General features: G+C 39.1%; 1 protein-coding gene across 1 annotated transcript in view; it reads left to right on the forward strand.

Moving 5' to 3' along the window:
* Nucleotides 1-3,421: 3,421 nt before the first annotated feature.
* DPY19L3 (dpy-19 like C-mannosyltransferase 3) overlaps nucleotides 3,422-18,875 on the forward strand; it is a 34,796-nt gene continuing 19,342 nt past the window's right edge. Inside the window, exons 1-9 of the mRNA XM_084214874.1 lie at nucleotides 3,422-3,529; nucleotides 4,623-4,765; nucleotides 6,186-6,319; nucleotides 12,709-12,799; nucleotides 13,656-13,777; nucleotides 13,979-14,124; nucleotides 15,792-15,915; nucleotides 16,374-16,508; nucleotides 18,178-18,309. Of these exons, the coding sequence (XP_084071000.1) occupies nucleotides 4,663-4,765; nucleotides 6,186-6,319; nucleotides 12,709-12,799; nucleotides 13,656-13,777; nucleotides 13,979-14,124; nucleotides 15,792-15,915; nucleotides 16,374-16,508; nucleotides 18,178-18,309 (987 nt within the window). The 5' untranslated portion in view covers nucleotides 3,422-3,529; nucleotides 4,623-4,662. The remainder of the gene's footprint in view (nucleotides 3,530-4,622; nucleotides 4,766-6,185; nucleotides 6,320-12,708; nucleotides 12,800-13,655; nucleotides 13,778-13,978; nucleotides 14,125-15,791; nucleotides 15,916-16,373; nucleotides 16,509-18,177; nucleotides 18,310-18,875) is intronic.

The following is an 18,875-nucleotide window of genomic DNA, read 5'->3' on the forward strand; positions in this document are numbered from 1 at the left end:
GGATTGTGTTCCTGATAGGCAACTCTTTGGAAGGATGAAGCAAAGTCTGTAGTACTACTTTAACTACCTTCTGGAATACTGTACAATGGTAGAATAATTTATTTTGCTTTACAGGAGTTTGTCACGTATTGACTTTAATATTGTATTTTGGTAATAAACTTTTTTTTGTTAAACTCTTTAGTCACTTTTATTTGGCCTCTATGAAATATGGATATAGAAAATCCAAACACTGAAGCAGTGTTTAGAGAGAGGGAAAGCTGTTGAGTCAAAAAGTATTTGAAATACTTTACTGCCATTTCTTACTGTCACATGAAATTATTAATATTAATTGTTATTACTAGTTTAAATACTGCTAAAACAATTTTTATCAAATAACTGCGGTGAAGAAATATGAAACTATTAAGTCAAAATATTTGTAAGCCTGCATGCAGTTAGGATGGCACCATGCTAAAGAACTGCAAATTCGAAATTCATAATGAAACTAGTAGGAATTTTTTCCCTAATTTCAATAAGAGTGAAAGCTTTAATCAGCTTTTTTCAGGTGATTGACTTTTGCTTTTCCATCACATAAGCTAAAACATATCTTGAAACCTATTTTTAAATATACAGCATATTTCTTGGCCTTGCTGGAGCTTTTCTTCCCATCTTTCTCAGGAAAAACTAAAATCAGTTGGTGTTGCTGGGGAGAAAAGAGAGAGTATGGCCAGGATACCCACTGCTGGTATCAGCGTGGTTTACAGTTACATAAACAAGCAATCTTTTGCCGTTTTCTTGTTGTTATTATTAGGGCCCTGGGCCAAAGATGTTGAAATAAAGGCTGGAACTACAAATGGGTTTAAATGCAACACTACATAATGCTGTGTCATGCAGCTTTTTCACATTTTCTCTAATGCAAAACCTGGGGGAAGAGCTCTTTGTAGTAGGATGTGGCATCCAGGTATTACCCTGTTCACTGGGCTAAAACACCTTCCCCACTTCAGCTGAACAAAGCACCAGAGCCTCCTCAGAAGTTTCTCCCCCTATAAATAACCTGGCCATGTGTGATCACAGGTGGGACTGGGCACCGAGGGTCCTGTGGTGGTTGGAACAGCCCTGTTAGAAAAGGAGCCAGAGCCCTGGCACACAGCAGTGGGATTCAATCACCCTGTCCCAGATCTGTGTTTAGGGCTGGAATTGCTGCAGAAAGCTGATGCACCACAAGGAGCCTTTGTTCTGCATCCCTTCGAGGCATGTTTGGAGAAGAGCTGTCACACACAGCAAAGGAGATGCCATTACAACTGACCTAAGATTAGCTGGCTAATGAAATCCACAATTGGTAAAGCCAAGATTTTTTTTGCCCAAAAGCAAAAACTTCAGGAGCCTGAAAAGCTTTAAAAGTTGAGAAAGGTGAGAACCCAGAAATTTGGTATGCTTGCCACCTACCACAAGGCTGCTGAACAGCAACTCAAAACACTGCAGATTAAGACTTAAAATTTACTGGGGCAGGGCAGAACTTGAGTCCTCCTGCTTTTCTAGTTCATGGTAGCTCTTTCTACAGTACAATCCAAGAGAAAACACAAATAAACAGAATTTAAAGTTTCTTCCAACCATTTCCTGTTTGTAGATGTTTGGCATTTGCTGGGTTAATGGCTAACTTGGTGCCAACATGAACACTCCACTACTTTGATCTAGCTGGAACAGAATGAGCAAAGAGAATATTGTTAAATATCCTCTTCCTATTTTGGCAAGTAAGAAGCCAGCATTGCAACAGTATTATATCAATACAGTTATGATATAATCATCAGTATTACAGATTGCAAGCTACAGTTTGGTGACTTTTAATTTACATTTTTTAACACAACTTTTAGATATTAATATCCATCTGGAAGCCCTTTAGTTCTTCTGTATTCTCATACTTGAAACATTACAAATCAATTGAATCCATGCATGGGGTCATAAAACACAGGAGAATAAAGACAACTCCCCCCTTCTCTGGGATTTCTAAAGCTCTTCACTGGTTATGTTTTCTAAACCATTTCTGTAACTGCTTGTTCTTGTAGAATTTACTTTGCATTTGCCTCTTTACAAGTAGTGCAGAAGTAGAACTGTTATTCCAGGAAATATCTTCCACAGCATCCCCTTTGTTAGAAATGTAAGTACATTATCTGCTTCACACAAAAACCTGCAGGCACTCAAGGTCTTTATCTACACTGTAAAATTTCTTGTACATATACAATGTGTTCATTTCAAGAAACACATGACATCTAGGATGTGGCAGTGACAAAAGGAAGGTAAATCTATTGCCCGTGGTAAGGCACATATTTATTTAGTTTTCATTCTTAGTTTAAGCATTCCCTACAAATGTATGACCTGCCTTATTGCTCAAAAAAAAAAACAAACCCAAAACCAAAAGAAGTATGGCTGTAAATTGACTTACAGTAGAAATGTTTAAATATTTGGAGGACTTGATCAGAGGAAGTAAGATAATTCTGTTGGTTCTAAAAAATACTTACAAAACAAAATACGTACGCAGAGCACATACTGAAATAGTTCCTGATTTCTAGTGTCAATGGCTTCAAAGTTCAGAAACCAGGATGATTACTACATCATTTTCTTGCTGTCTCTGAGCATGCTTTCTGTGAATGTCATGGCTCTTCCTGCTTGAAATACTAAGTTTTTCAATGAACCAAGGTTGTGGAATGAGAGAGAAAAAAATAAGTAAAAGTACCGCTGTACTATAAAATTGTGATGGAAAATCAACCAAATATTGTCCTGGAGAAGTGAACTCTACCCCTGACAATTCCACAGAATTTGTATGGATTATTGGGAAATCAGCCTCCTGTGACAGGACCTGGAGTCGGGTTGTTGGTTATGGCTTCAAGGGGCCTGGATTTTTCTACAATTACTAAAGACAGTGCAAATAAAACTTAGAATAAAGACTTACTGCAGGGGTAGGTTGTACCCATTAAGTAGAACAAAGTCTGGCATTGCCGTTATCTTCCAGCTACAAAAAGGTCTCTTCCCCCTTTAAACGTTTATGGTGCAGTTAAGCAAGAAATACAGTGGAGCTTATAATGTGTTGAACAGAACACGCAGCTCTAAGTTCAATTTTAAAATCCCACATATATGGAACTGTATCGGGGGGGAGAGGGGCGGCGAGAAATACATTTAAAAAACTACTACATTTAACAAAACACATACATTGGGCATCATTTGAGCAAAGCATCCCCCGACAGCGCGACCCTCGGGGAGGGGCCCCGCAGCCCCTTTCCCATGGGGATGCGAGGCTCGGAGCGCTGGCTGCGCCTCGCCGTGCCGGATTTCCGCCGCACGCCCGCCCTGGCCCGTTCGAGCAGCGCTGGAGCGGCAGCCGGGGCGGGGGCCGGGCCTGTGACGGGCGGCTGTGCCCGCCCCGGCTCTCGGTCTCCGCCCGGCAGGGCCGAGCGCCCGGCGCCGCGCCCGCCCCTTCCCCTTTCCCTTCGCTTTCCCGTCCCTGCCCGCGGCGGGGCCCGGGCGGCTCCCGCAGCAGCGCCGGCAGCAGCGGCCGCAGGTACCGGGGCGCGGGGCCGGGGAGCGGGCGGGGGGAGCTGCGGCGGGGCCGCGCAGGCCGCGGGAGCCCCGGGCCCGGCCCGGCCCTGCCCTGCCCCTGCCCCGGGCCCGGGCCGGGCTCTCCGCGGCGGCGGGGCCGTGTGCGAGCTGCCCGCCCCGGCGTGCGAGGAGCGCCGACACCGTGGGCGGGGTGGGGATGAGCACCTTGCCTTTGTTAATTAATTAATTGCCAGGTGTGCCACAAACCCGCTATTCCAGAGCGCGAGCTCGCGCGGCTCCCCGCGTGTTTCCCCAGGCGGGCGCGGAGGAGGCGAAGCTCATCCGCTGCGAAAGCTTCCCACAAAGTTGTGTGGCTGAGGCGTCGGTTCCCTGCGGCGCTGCCCGCAGCAGCCGGTTCGGTTCCAGCGCGGGGAGCAGCTGTTGCTGCCGGCGGGGATGGCTGGCGCTGCCCGCCGGTGCCCGGGTGACCGCGGCTCTGTGCGCGCACCGAGCTCCGAGAGCACCTGGCAGGGCAGAGGCTGCGCGAGCTTTCGGGCTTGTGGTGGTCTCACTTCTACGGCGTGGAAAACATCGAGTATTCTTTTAATGCTGTTTCTAGTTTTTTATAACATAAGTGTTCTCTGGTATCATTTTTGAATCTTTTGACCCCCGTTTTTGGGTGTTTCCTGAAAGTCAGGATTTAAATGACTGGCTTCATATTTTAGGCACCCAATTAAAACAGGCTGAAAAGACCAATTTTTCTTTGAAGGGATTATGCTTTTTAAAAATTGGGGAGCCTGGTGTGCATTTTGAGTCAAGGGCTAAAAAACTGCGGGCAGTCAAAATAACAAATCATTCTGAAAACCTCTTCAAGAGTATGTAAAACGGTGAAAATTAGTCTTTATAATTCTAAAATAATGTTTTCTATAATTTGCTGAGTGGTACAGATTTAAAGAAAATCCTTCCATTTTGATAAGATAGCCCTTCTGTACAGTAGAGTTCTAGAAGTCAAAGTCTGTGGTGTCGGTAAGATGTGGTTTTATTTTCACATATTTCACACAGTATCAAGTGACTGCCTGGGTAGGAAGATGCATTGCTTGTGTGTGTCCATTTAGGAGTCAGGCTGAAGAATAATGAATTAAAGTGACTGACACCATGACAACCGTAAGACAGAGAAGGGTTGGAAAAGGCACAGAAGCAGCTGAAGATCAGCCTTCAGAGGAGACAAATGTGAAGCCTGATGGGAAAACTCTGCCTGGTGGGTAATGAAAAACAAAGTGACATGATGGCTCTTTAGTAGTGTTTTGGTTTTGATCTGTCCTAAGCACAGCTCAGAGCTAGGCACGTGTCAAATGTATTTCCATACTTGAATATCACCAAAATTAATTGGATGAGACAGAGGGTCTCATGCAGATTGCTGCATGTCAATCTTATCTCTGTTTTAAAATCTTAATTTAAATTGGTGAGAACAATTGTTTCAATTTATTATTGGTGACACACTATCAGCTTGATGTAGCCATCCAAAGTTCTTGAAAGAATCCCAGTCCAAATCATTGGTAACATAAAAGGATTTGAAGATAACTGATGAAATGTACTTAAAAATAGGCAGGTTGCATATAAAATCTGAATTTAACTGGTTAGGTAAATTTAAAAGAGAGTCATTAAGTGTCTTAATTCCAGGATCTGTTTAAGCAATGAAATTCTGACCTTTTTTTATGGAATTGTAGCTTTAGAGCTGAAAAAGTTCCTTGTTTTTGGGGGGGATTTTTAGACTAACTTATTTTAAGAGATATTTTGATCTAAATTCTAAATGTTTCTCTGCACTTGGGCAGATGAAAGGAAAGTTCTGTTGTTGCTTCTGCAGAAACACACTTAGGCTATATAGAAAAAGAATAAGTGGTCATAGCTAGCTCTCCTGCAGCCCAGCCCTCAGTTCCATGGAGTTGCAGTTGGAACCCTTAAGCAGCTGTCACACACAGTATGAAATAGCCATTTCAAAGATACAATTCCAGATCACAAATCCATATTGAACCTTACATTAACATTGAAAACACAAAAACCCCAGGAGTGTAAGTGCACAGTGAAGGCCTGGAGGCCAGAACACATCCTTTCTTTGCCATTATCCTATCCCTGCCCTTGCTCCTGTGTCAGCAGGAGCCCATCTGCAATTCAGAGCATGACACCATCATCAAAGGCTGCTTTGGCTGCTCTCAGTCTCTTTGTGGGTATTTAGTGAGGCTTCTGAACCTTCACTGTTGTTTTCTACAAAAACTGAGCAACTCCCCCCCACCAAAGGTGGCTATTTTTAGACCTTTCTTGTGAATTTCTTGCTTGTCATCAGTCATGTTGTATTGCTTAAATTTAAAAAGTTCTGGAAGATATTTCAATTCAGATTTACAAATTAGTTATGGCATTGAGCTAAACTTGTATAGGATCATGGTATCCTTAAATTTAAAGTATGCCAATTAAGGCACACTTTATTTTACTGGTGTGTAAATAAAATACACTGATTTTCCTAGATGAGAAAATAAAAACAAAAGATGTGTTAAAACCAGGTGTCCTGTAACCTGCAGAATGTAAACTATACTAGCATAGGCAATGGATAAATGTCTTTCCAAAATCCCCATAGGTTCAGTAATATGTTTCAAAGTTACAGACTGAAATATTTTTCTTTCAAGATCCTCCAGGTGGAAAGCTGTGGAGAGTACTCTCAATAACTGTTGGTGGAATTGTTGCCATCTCTCTTGGACTTCTTACTTCTGTTTATGTAGCTACACTGCATGAAAATGACCTGTGGTTTTCCAATATCAAGGTAACAATAATTTTCCTAGTTTCATCAGTAGTTTTGTGGAGCATTAATATGAGCATTATGAAATTTCATTTTTTTGGGTACTTGTATTGCAACCTGCTGAAGACCAGAATATTTCATTTTTAAAAATTCAATTTAAAAAAAGCTGTGCTTCCCTTCCCACCATACTTCATCAGTTCTATAAATACCTGTCCCCAATTTTTTCTCTAAAAATATTGCTAGAGAGCTCCTATCTGAGTTGTAGCTATGGTTTTTCCAAAAATTGATCTTTATCTACAATCAAATTTCAACATTTTCCTATATGTTTTTCTATAATCATCTTACTTTTATCCATAGCAATCTAAAATTAAAATAAAAACCAACAGTTAAAAAAAACAATATGCAAAATCCTGGCACACAGTTCTTGAATTGTATTTCCACTGCTGTAATATTATTTTGTAATACAGTTTAGGGATAGTCTCTTGCTATTCAAAACTAATTTTATATAATGTCGTCCTAAATGTGCAACCTTTAAAACATATTTCTGCCATTCACTAATGTCAACCTGACCATTCCCAAGACCCAGGACTGACTAGTTTTTTCGTAGAATCACTGCAGAGAAAATAATGCAGCTGTACCCACAGCTAAATTTAACCAGAGAAAAGAACAGGTGAGTCATTTCCCTTTCAAATGCCTAAAATCCATTCTGCTAGGTCTGTCTATTGTGTTGTTCAAAGAGTACATTTATTTAACTGTAATACTTGCCTTGTAATATGTCTTTTCTATGCTGCACACTTTTTGTGGCTCAGAAACATTTATATTCCCCTAATACAAATAATTTGCATTTCTTGCAATAATTGCTGTTGTATTATACCTCTAATACTTTGTTGTGCCCACCTCTATCTTCCCTTGATTATATAGAGGGGTTGTACTTAATATATTGAAGGTACACTTTGGGTTTCCCTTTTCCTTCCAAAAGCAAGTGGTAAATAATTTCAAGATGATGAATATTTCCAGGTTCAAGCAGGCATGGGCTTGTGGCAATGTATGAACATAATGGATGCATCTTTTTTATTCTGTCAGACTGACCCAGAGAAGCAGAGTTGACTGAAATAAGCAGCTCTGTAGTTATAATTAAGTTGTCCCCTCAATGGGTGAAATAGTAGTTTTGTTTGATAATTGTTGTTTTCATTTGAATTACACTAGAATGCCACTAGATATCAAACCTGAACTAAACCCCTCTAGTTTTTTGTAGTCTGGATTCTGTTGTCTTTGTAGCTGTTATTTCATCCCATGGAGGTGATGGATAGCTGGTAACACTGCAACAAGAGCAATTTCAGCCAATTGGATGGAAAGAGTCTAAGAAACATTAAGTTCATCTTGCAGCAGGGTAAAGGAGAAAGAGCTGCAGACACTCCCTGCTCTCACAGTGTCCCTTCTTCAGAGGGAAGTGAGCTCCACCAGAGCATGCATGTAGAGATTGCACAGTGCTCACTTCAAACAAAATACTGCTTTAGGAGTAGCAGGAGAAGAGAAGAGAAGAGTGCATATGAAGAGTCTGAACTTTCCTGCAAAGCTGAGGCAGGAAGGCTCATCCCAATATCTATAAAACAATCCACAGCTGTCTCTGTGCCTGTGTGTAGGAGTGTGGTCTCTCCAGGGGTATGTACATGTTTTCCAGCACTGCTCAACTGGCTAATCTTTTAATTACAGCACATACTATATACTAAGAAAGATAAGACCCTCAGAAATCACATGGAAAAAAAGTAGAAAAGGTGCTTTCTTCTCTAACATTTTATAGTTTGGCCAAAGCATCTATTTTTGCAGGTATTAACTGAACTTTCCAAAAGTTTGAAAAGTCTGAGTTTATCTTAGTTCATGCCCCTGGCCAGATTCTTAGAAGGGAGAGCTGTAGTTTAATCCTTGCCCCACAGTTATTGCATGCCTTGATTAGTGAGATTAATGCAGAGGTGATCTCTTTTCATTAAACTGAGCATAGAATAAATGGATGCATTACAAATGCACATCCGGTGTTTTATTAATCCCCATGCCTGTGAAATACAGTAGAGCATCACCACTGCTCTTCAACATAGAAAAGAAAAATACTGATTTAGTTCTATTTCCATGTCTTTTAAACTACTAACTTCAGTCACCCTGAATTGGCTGTAAATGGGGCAAATTTGAGGATTTATGTTGCTGAAATCTGATACTAAAATGATATAACAGTGTATTATTCCCCTGAACTTTGTTCCTTTCATCCCATAAGCTACAATTAGTCAGATGTATGAATTCATGCCCAGAAGGGTCTGTGTAGCAACTTAATTAATACAGAGATGCAATGGGAGACCTGTTTTGTCATCTTTTCTTCTATATGAAGGTATTCTTCTATTTGAAGATCTGCAGTGTTTTTCTGACACTTCTGCACCAGGCAGATGTTTGTACCTGCACCTTTTAGGTGCAAAAGGTGGAATTTTTGTTCTGAAGTCCCTACTGATACATGAGCAGCACAACTGCATATTTAAAAAGTATGCAGTTGTACTCAACACTAAAAATGGGAAGTAAAAAGAGTTTATTATGCAAAGTCATGATTCCTAACTCCTAAATAATTGGAGTCAGGACTTGCTCACACACTTGCAGTGATTGCCTTTCTGTAATTTCAGTTGCAATTCATCAAAAGCCAGTTCAGATTTGGGTGTCTTCCAGCAATGGTTCACCCAAGTAGAAAAACTGTCTGGTCGTTGTTCAGCTGTTGTGCTGTATTTTGAATATGGCTTTCAACAGTGCATTGATTTCAGCTGCTGCTCTGTGTGTGAGGCTTGTTCTTCTTTGCTGGTAAATGTGCCTGCTATTATCCATTAGCCATGGTCACAGGAGAAAGATGTACAATTGTTTTCTTACCAGAAAAACTGAAAAAGCCCATCTTGAAGAGTGGTTTATGCAATGAAGGAACTACACAGTTGTTCCTTTTATTTTTTTGTTTCAAGACTTCCTGAAAGAATGACCAGAAAAACCAAACCAGAAAAGATTTAGCATATCATGACACCTAGTCAGGAGCTGTGTTTGTGTCTCCTTCCAGCAGGGATCACAGGTTACAATCACTTAAATTGATCAACTAATTTTTAAGAAAAATTTTGAATTTCTTCTCATATACATTAAACCAACAAACATTTCTGTTTGTGATGGTGGAAGTCAAAACAGATTTCTTATCCAAAAATCCTTTCTCAGTTTTCTGTAAATGTTCTGGCATAACACATCTGAAATGGCTTGTCTATTTTCAGTGAGTTTCAGTAGCAGTTTAGTGGCTGCCCCTCCAGTGTAGCATCTTTTGGGAACAGAATCTGCTATGCAAATAACAAAATGAGGGCCCCCTCTCCTGTCAGCCATTGCTCGTTCAACTGCAATTTCTGAAGTCACTTTGAACAGGAATAAGCCAAGGCCATGTAGCAAATTAATACTGTAAGAAAAACAGACTTCAGAGCATTCATTTCTTCTTCATCCCTTCTGAGTAAGCATTTAGATACTGATATTTTTTCCTTTAATAAAATTGCTGCTTGCAGGAAGTCAGGAATAAAAATATAAGATTGTAAGTCTTTTAGGAGAGGAATGCCATGATTGAGTCTATGAAGTGCTCCTATTTTCCCTTTCTACATTTTGAATGCAAACCCAGAGAAGCTGTGGCTGCCCCTGGATCCCTGGAAATGTTCAAGGCCAGGTTGGACACTGGGGCTTGGAGCACCCTGGGATGGTGCAGGGGGTGGCACTGGATGGGCTTTCAGGTCCCTTCCAGCCCCAAACAAAATGAGTGTATGAAGAAAAGCAGAGAAACAGGTGATGAGAACTGCACAAAGTGAATGCTCAGGCATGAAGGGAAGGAGGGCATGCAGGACTTTGGCAGTTCTTTTGCACAGAGGTGCCTGTCAAGGTGTTAGGGGTACTTTTATTCTGGATCGGATCAGATCTGATCTGGAACACACCACTCAAAGAGATGGGCTTGAGGTTACCCTCCAGGAGAGCTTTCAAAGGATTAAATACATTTGCTGAAGGCTTGTTCTCAACTGGGAACATTGGCAGCAGCTGTGTGTTGAGAAAATGTTCAAATCTTCCTGGTCTTAAATTGAAAAACTAATAAATAGTTTCAGTTACACAAATTTTGTTTTAGCCGTCTCAGAAAAAAAAGAAAAGTAATTGGAACTTTATTTATGCTCATTATTTATAGAAAAACTCAACTCAGACTTTGGCTGCTTGCTCAGCATTCTGAAGGGCTTGCTTAAGGAGTTTGAGGAATCATATGATCTAAAATTTTGCACTGCCCTTGAGAGAAAGTCCTTTGTATTTGGTTGTGAATGCTTAATATTTTTAGGATACAATTGCATAAATTGAAATAATAAGCTGCTCTCTGTGTGTCCCAGAGGAATGTGTTCTTTATTTTTCCCTTGGAACAGTGATAACTTCTTTGTTACCACCTCACAAAGTGAATATACAGACAGATAAGCGTGTGCTCTCACAATGTTTACCCATAAGTCTGTATGTTTTTATTGACATGGAAGGCAAGGAAAAGTATAAATTGCTGTAGAACTGGAAAAGTATTTTCAGTGAGTAAAACAGATGTTATCTTAGCATGAAACAGATGTAAAACTCACTAGTGTTTGTCTCATAAAGTATAGCATTTGGTTGAATACAGCTGGTGCCAGGATTACAAATTAATCATGTTTGAATGCATTTTTGCTAATTAGATCCCCCTCTGTGACTCCTCTCTCCCCCTTAATAAATTTCAAATGTTAACATTCCCAGTTTTTTTTTTTTTTCATTATGACCATTTAAGAGTCAGCCACTTTTTGGTATTAGAAAACTTTTCAGTAGTGATGAATTTGAAAGTAGAGCTTGTTTAAAATCCAGCACTCTCCATTTGCTAAGTGTGTGGCTTTTGGTACAATGATGATGATTTATATGTCCAGGGCAGCTGTGAGGGTTTAATTGTGAACTTAGATTTGAATCACTTGTGGTTTTATCTATTGACTTTTCTTAGACCAGAACTAATATTGGTTTGTCAACAATTGACTTCAATAAAACACGTTTTGAGATAAGAACCTCTACTGGGCAGCAGAGGGGAGAAGAACATAATTTTTTTGGTCAAGCTTTATGTTAGCTCTGAAAAAGAATTGATTCTGCTCAAGCATAAGAGTTGGGATTGTATGAGAAAGTTGAAGGTCTTGGGGTTCTGTGCAAGGTTGCATTAACAAGATTTGCATTCCTAAAAGTCTCTGAGAAAGGTGATGTTCTGTTATTTCAGTAACATTCTTTTGTACAGAAAGATGAAATCATAAGGTTACTTTTATAAATCACACAATTTTTTTAGTGACTTGCATATACCAGATACAGGGATTTCACTGGATTTTCAATCCTCAGTATAAACTTTTTCTAACTAGATAGAGAACTTTTCTGACTTACTGCTTAGGATATACCTTTGCTGGGATGTTATTATACAAATTACTTAAAAGATCACTAATAACAGAACATCTCTGCATAAGAGGATTGTTAGTTCTCATCAGATTGGTTGTTTATGCTATCTTTGTTTTAATGTGTTTGCCCAAAGCTGTGGATTTGTTTAATTTCATTAGGTCTTCACAACTAATGAGGTAACAAAAGGAAATGCATTCCAAAGCAAAGAGCTTTCAGATCTTACTAGACCCCATCTGCTGCAATATCAGCTAAGAAAAAGGCATCGTTTGAAATGCACCTGGTTTGAAGTGTACCTAATAATTTAAATAATTTGAACATTTTTAATTAGAAATCAGAAGTTTACCTAGCCCTAAAGCCAAGTAAAGAGTCCCTTTCCCTTTCACCTGTAGTTTTAGAATGAGAGCGATGCCAGCTGGCTTCCTGCAAGAAGTAGTGTTGAACAAGTGGGCAGCAGCATCCCCTGCCAGCTGAAATATCCCTGACATCATGGTGCAGCCCCCTCATAGCACACTGAATTAATTGAGCCTTGAGCTGGCAAAGCCATGGAACACAATGGGATAAGTACATCTGGGAGAAAAGGTTAAATGCACAAAGCAGGGACATGCAGCTTTACAGTCCAGCTGTGGGCCACCGTGCCAATCTGAGTTTGTCATGTTACCAAAAAATAGTGAAATGCCCAAAGTATTTCCAAGCAGCATATCAGAATCACAAAGACCTTGTACATTTCCCCAGTTAAAAGAGTCATTTACACCCCAGCTGTTTGTCTCTCACCCTAATTTGTCCATGTATGTTCACCTTTGATTGAACTAAGTTGCTTAGATTGTGAAACCCAAGGACTGAAGCCTCTCTGGAGGTCAGTTTCTCTGGTGCTGCAGGAATTGGAGTTGAAGGCAGCTTTGGATGATGGTGAAAAGCAAATGGAAAGTGAATTTCCTGTTGAACTTCGTTTGCAGGAGGTCGAAAGAGAAATTTCATTCAGAACAGAGTGTGGACTTTATTATTCCTACTACAAACAGATGATTCAGGCTGCTTCCATTCAGCAAGGTATTGTAAACTGTAAAGTAAGTTTTGCAGCTGACTATTTGTAGGTTTGGTTGGGGTTTTTTTTCAAATATGATTGAAAACAAGGCACACCATAACTATGAAAGATAGTGTAACAATTGTACAGGAGACAGATTTACTCTGTTCCTATGCCAGGGAGCCACTAAGTTATGGATATAATAAATTTCACAATGATGCATTGATTTCTGTGCCACACCTTCACATGCTGGTGAAGGCAATCACTTTGAGGGACAGCTTTCATATCTCTTCAGGTTTCAGCTTGCTGGTTTATTCAGTTTATTACTTTCATTTTTATTCTTCTCTTGTTTAATTTGAACTATGAGCTATTTCTGGGAAGGGGCAATGTTTTTTGCTGTACTCCTGCACAGTAAGTGACACAAGGAGCAGCTTCCAAGGAAATCATATACAGTGATGGGGCTTTCTCAGACAGTCCCATGTTTTCTAGATATTTAGCCATTGCTCCTTAGCAATTTTGCTTATACTACACATTTTTCAATAAAAACTTCACCTGTGATTAAAATAGTGCCAAGAACAGTTCTCAGGATCCAGAATGTACCACAGATTCTATGCTGGGGATGGAAGTATAAAAATAAATGTTTTATACAGTACTAAATATATAGTACTTGAATTAGCACTGTGAGTCACATTTGAAACAGGGAAGCTGAAGACCTCAGAAGGTCATGTTGATTCAGAGGTAATATGTTCTGAATCATTGACTCAAAGTTTGCAGTTTCTGATGAGAGATCCTAAAATACCTTTGAAAAAGTTATTCACTGTTCAAATGAAGATGGAGGGGGAAAATGACAATCTCCTATTTCAATTTCTCTTTATCATTAAGGTTTACATGGTTTAGTATATGACAATAAAACTGAATCTGTGAGGACAATTAACATACTTGAAAGAATGAATGTTTACCAGGAGGTGTTTCTCAGCATTCTGTATAGGATTCTTCCAATTCAGGTAGGCATTTATTTCTGGCTTTAGATTGTAAGTGCATTATGAAGATTGCGCAGTGAATCATAGCTCCCCTTTGTAGATATTTTCTAATTAGAAATATTCCTAATACCTTTTTAATTTGTAAAAGCAAAACCTAATTCATGCTAAGTATAATCCCCCATGTGAGTGTTTTAATGTCAACATCAGTATTCTTGTGTTTTACAGCAATACCTAGAGCCTGTTTATTTTTATATCTACACTTTGTTTGGACTTCAGGCAGTTTATGTCATTGCTCTGTATGTAACAAGCTGGCTTCTTAGTGGAACATGGCTTTCAGGGTTGCTGGCAGCTTGCTGGTATATTACAAACAGGTAAGTGAGATGAAACATTTAATCTTTCTAAAATTTTACCTAGTTTCAAAGGTAAGGCATTAAAGCTTTAACTACATGATTAATTGGACAAAACATAAAACTATAAAGCCTCTTTCAAATTAGCCAGAAAATGGAAAGAATATTTAAATAACAAAAAACAATTAGAAAATAATCAGAAATGAGCTGACATATCAGACTGGGTTTTTAAAGGTTCTGGAAGTTTGAGTATAAAATTTTGTCTTAAAGTGATCTCTGAAAGTGGACTACATCTTTCAGATGTGTCTAGAGCTCCAGGTGATGTCCCCTGTCTTCTCCAGTCTAGGATCTCTCAGGTGTTAAAGCCATCTGCATGAAAGCCCTTCAGGTGTCTTCTCACTGCCCCACACCTGCCTCCAGGGGTTCCTTCCACAGCCCCAGCTCATCTGAAGTTCAGCTTCACTCTGCCCTTATTCCTGTAGCCACCTGCACTAAGCCTCAGAGAAAAAACATGGTAATTGAGCTGTTCTAGTGCTTTATCACTTGAGGAGTTACCAGTTTGGAGATAAAAACCTAAGAACTGGCTTTATTCCAGAATTAAGCTGCTGGCATGAAGCTAAGACTGGTGGCATTGGCTGTTACCTGTGAACTACTCAAGAAATTAAAAGTACAGTCTTGGTTCTACCAGAAATGTTTGATATGTTAGTGAGCAGCTCTAAAGGAATTTATCTGCAAGCACACTGACTACAGAATAATTACAGTTGTGCAGAGGCTGGATGTTTCTTTCTCCAAATATAAAAGTAATTAAAAGCCACATGCAATGTACAGTATTTCACACATTTCTTTCATGAGGTCATCTCTTCCATTTCCAGAATATCTGGAGCAAATTTATCCCTCTTTCTAATAATTGGTGCACAGTGAGAGTTAGTTTCCTTTATTCAGTATAATAAGTGCATAGAATGGATTTGGATAAAGACTCTGTGTCCAGATTAATTACATCTGAGGCTACTGAATAATTCCATTTAGACACGTTCTTCCTTCAGCTAAGCATGTCTCAGATATGTTGCTTACTTGCTGTTTTAGCACATATTTTCTCTATATTGGGAGAAAGAGAATTATTCTTTGTTTTTAACTTTTAAATCAGGTTTTGCAAATGACCATTCTTTGGGGAATTCTTCCATCACATACTTCTTATGTTCAAAAGTTTCAAAAAATAACCCAAAGCTCATAAGCAATTAAACTGTCTTCATGCTCAAGTCATTGAGATCACAGTGAAAATGATATTCTGTTTATATTCTTATATGTGCATTTGCAAGCCATAAAATGAAGTAACATGACCTGTGGTGTGGAAATCCACAAGCTGGATTTTGCAAGTGCTTTTGGTTTGGGGTGTATTTGTCATTTATAAATTACCCAAGCTGGGCTTCATAAGTAAGATGTAATCCATAGTATATTTTTTTACAGTTAGTGAAGCTGAAGTACATCATTTGAGATGCAGAAACAATGGATAACTTGCAGAACCTTCATAGTGATTTATTTTCAGTGCCAGTTGTGTTGAAGGAACTGAAATGTAGAGCCTCCATTTTTATAAATAAGGAGTTAAATAGCACAAAGATGCTTGTCATTGCAAGCTGTCTGTCACCAAGGTGTTGGCTTGATTTTAAATTTGTGAAACTCTCTGTTTTGTACAGAGTAGATACTACAAGGGTAGAATTCACCATTCCTTTAAGGGAGAACTGGGCACTGCCATTCTTTGCTGTTCAGATAGCAGCCATCACATACCTACTCAGAACTCATTTACAGCCTGCTCAAGAAGTGAGTATTTCTGACAAGTATGACACAGTAAACTCAGTAACAGAGAACTGTCCTGATCTGCAAGAATTAAAGCAAATGGGTGATAGTTTCTTTGACCAACAGTTAAGTTACCACTCCTCATTTTGCTCAAGTAACTGCTATTTATACCACAGTAAAACAGGTATTGCATTTTAATCTGGGGGCTGAAACTATCCAAGATCTCCCTGTTTTCTTGCAGATGGTATTACAGTAATAAAACATAAGCACAAGTCAAGAATTAGTAACTCTAATAAAATGTTTGTTGTCCTCTAAACTGTTATTGCAGTTAGAAAAGTCAGTGTTTTAAAAGTGGTTTAAAATAAAACCAGATTAAGGTGGGCTTTGGTTTGGTTTGTTGGGTTTTGGGTTTTTTTTTTTGCTTTATTTTTTGTGTTTTAACTGAGAAAATTATAGAATAAAATTTTGTTCCCTCCTTGCAGAGGCTCACACTCATGGTTGTATTCATAGCAACGTTTCTGTTTAGCCTCACGTGGCAATTTAACCAGTTCATGATGCTGATACAAGCATTGGCATTGTTCATACTGGACTGCTTGGACATGCTTCCCACAGCAAAGGTAACTTTCTCTTTGGAAAGAACCTACTTTTGTTCCTTTGCCTTCACAAAGCCAACAGTTTTGAAGGTGTTTTCCTAACCAGCGGCCTGGATGCCCAAAGTAACACAGATTGTGCTGTGTGCCTTGTGCTTTGAAGTAATCACAGTGTATAAACCCTGCAAGTGTAAAAGTGAATGAAGGAAATGACACCATTTCTGGTTTTTGTTCACTTGAACCTAGTTCATGTCTATTTCATTTTTGTCTGCTTTTGTTTAGACACTATTTGACACTTCCAAACACCATCCTAACAGTTGATCTGATACCACAGCTTTAGCATGGCCTCTCAAAGTTGTCAGAAGAAAAAAGTACCACAGGGAATCTTTGTGTAGGCTGAAGCCAAAGCAATATGTGAATTTTGCCTCAAGCATTGTGCATCCTTGTTTGCCAGTCAGGACCAAGCTCTGTACACAGGAGGAGGATGCAGAGCACCAGGTTGCTGGGGAGAAGCAGTTGTCTTGCCTGCATTGATGTTCACCACAAAACAGCATTGCCCCTGCTGTGTTACTGAGCTGGATAAGCCAGAAAATAAAGCAAGTCTTGCTAAGAAGGTCAGGGATCATTGACAGTCAATCTTACAAAACAGAAATGTACTGTAGAAGATGAAAACACTGTCTTTGACATTAACATTGCTGTGAAATTCTACCAAGATCATTTTAGGCATGGTGAAAGCTCGCACTGGTTGAAAAAGGTTCTAACTTTAGGAAAGTGTTACAGGAGCATGAAGAGTAATTCATGTAAATTCATTTTAAATTTGAAGCAGACTTGAACTTTACTGACTGTATTAATTTAACTGAAAATGAGTATGGGGCCTGCATATCAAGATAAATGTGGCTTACTTAAGTTTCTGAACTCTTCATTATATCAGCAGCTGCAAGCCAAAGTCAACATTTAATGTGACTGGTCAGCTGCCTTAAAGGTCAGCAAATTACCACCTTCATCCTGAGTTATTCCAAAACAGACTCACCACACCACTGTCTGTACTCATTTTCAAAAAAGCACTGCTTAGAACTGTTGGAGTTTGTTGGGCTCTCTGATACTGATTTACACCACTGCTGTAACACAAGACTGAACTTGGGATCTTTTTGCGAGGTAAAATGTGTATTTTGGTACCACTGTCAGAAAATCAGCTGGGGTTTAGTGCTTACATTGAGCTGAACACTGATAAGAGTTTAGCATAACCCAAAAGGGATTATACGGAACCATTACTGCAAAGTTTGAGAAGGTAGGTGAAGTTTGTTTGCTGAACTGCACTGAGCCATAACTCTTTAGTCATAACTACATTACAGAGGCTACAGAAACACTTCTTGGACTAAAGAAAATAAAACCATCTTCCAAATATTAAGTAATTAATATTTTCCTCACATTGCAGGTATAATCAGCAGTTAATCTGCTTGATTATAGGATCAGGCTTTCTGAAGTATAAAATGGGCATCAAATACTAACCTAAGTAGTTCAGGACATAAACATAAAAAGCATACAGTATTGGCTTTAAATGTAATGATTCACTGCAAGATGATACATGATTTGCAAAAATAATTGATGTTGAAATAAATTATAAAGCATATTCAGAGAAAAGCACCTATGACTGTGAAGTTTTGTAGGCATAAAAATCTCGTTGTTATTATTACAGGTTACATGGCTCTATATCATTCAGATTTCTGGGTTACTGCTGGTCTGTGTCCTACAGTTCTTCAATTCTATGATTCTTGGATCATTACTCATAAGTTTTAATGTTTCTGTCTTAATAGTAAGGACAATCCAGGTAGGTACCAAGTATTTCTGTAGTACTAAATAAAGAGTATTTTTATAAATGTGTGTGTGTGTATGAATGAGTAATTTAGATGCATTATAGTTTTCATTTAGTAATACTAATTAGAGGAATTACTATAGCATACAGCAACCCAAACATTGCCTGATCAAATAATTAATTCCATTACACTAACTGCAGCTTAACCAAGCACATCAGACATCATAATTCCATGATTGCTATTAACATTAATGATTGTGCAAGCTGCAGTTTGGATCCTGAAAAAAAAATTGCATAAATGGACTTTACACCTGTTTCAACAGGACTTGGCTTGAATTTATGGATCTGCCTCCAGCAAAATAATCTGAAACAACTAGAACAGCTAGGCTCATGTTGAGTTCAGCTTCCTGAAATCCATTGTTTCTTTCAAAGATTAGGGCTTTTTTACTGTAGTTACAGTTCTTTTTTTTTCTGGTTCTGGCATTGGTGACAGCCTCTGACCACAGTAGAGGAGTTTACAGGGCCGTTCCTATTGTCTGCACCTATTCCCAGTTAGCTGTGAACAGCTTATCTGGATCTGG

This window comes from Fringilla coelebs (genome assembly GCF_963513975.1).
Source record: "Fringilla coelebs genome assembly, chromosome: 14".
Lineage (NCBI taxonomy): Eukaryota > Metazoa > Chordata > Aves > Passeriformes > Fringillidae > Fringilla > Fringilla coelebs.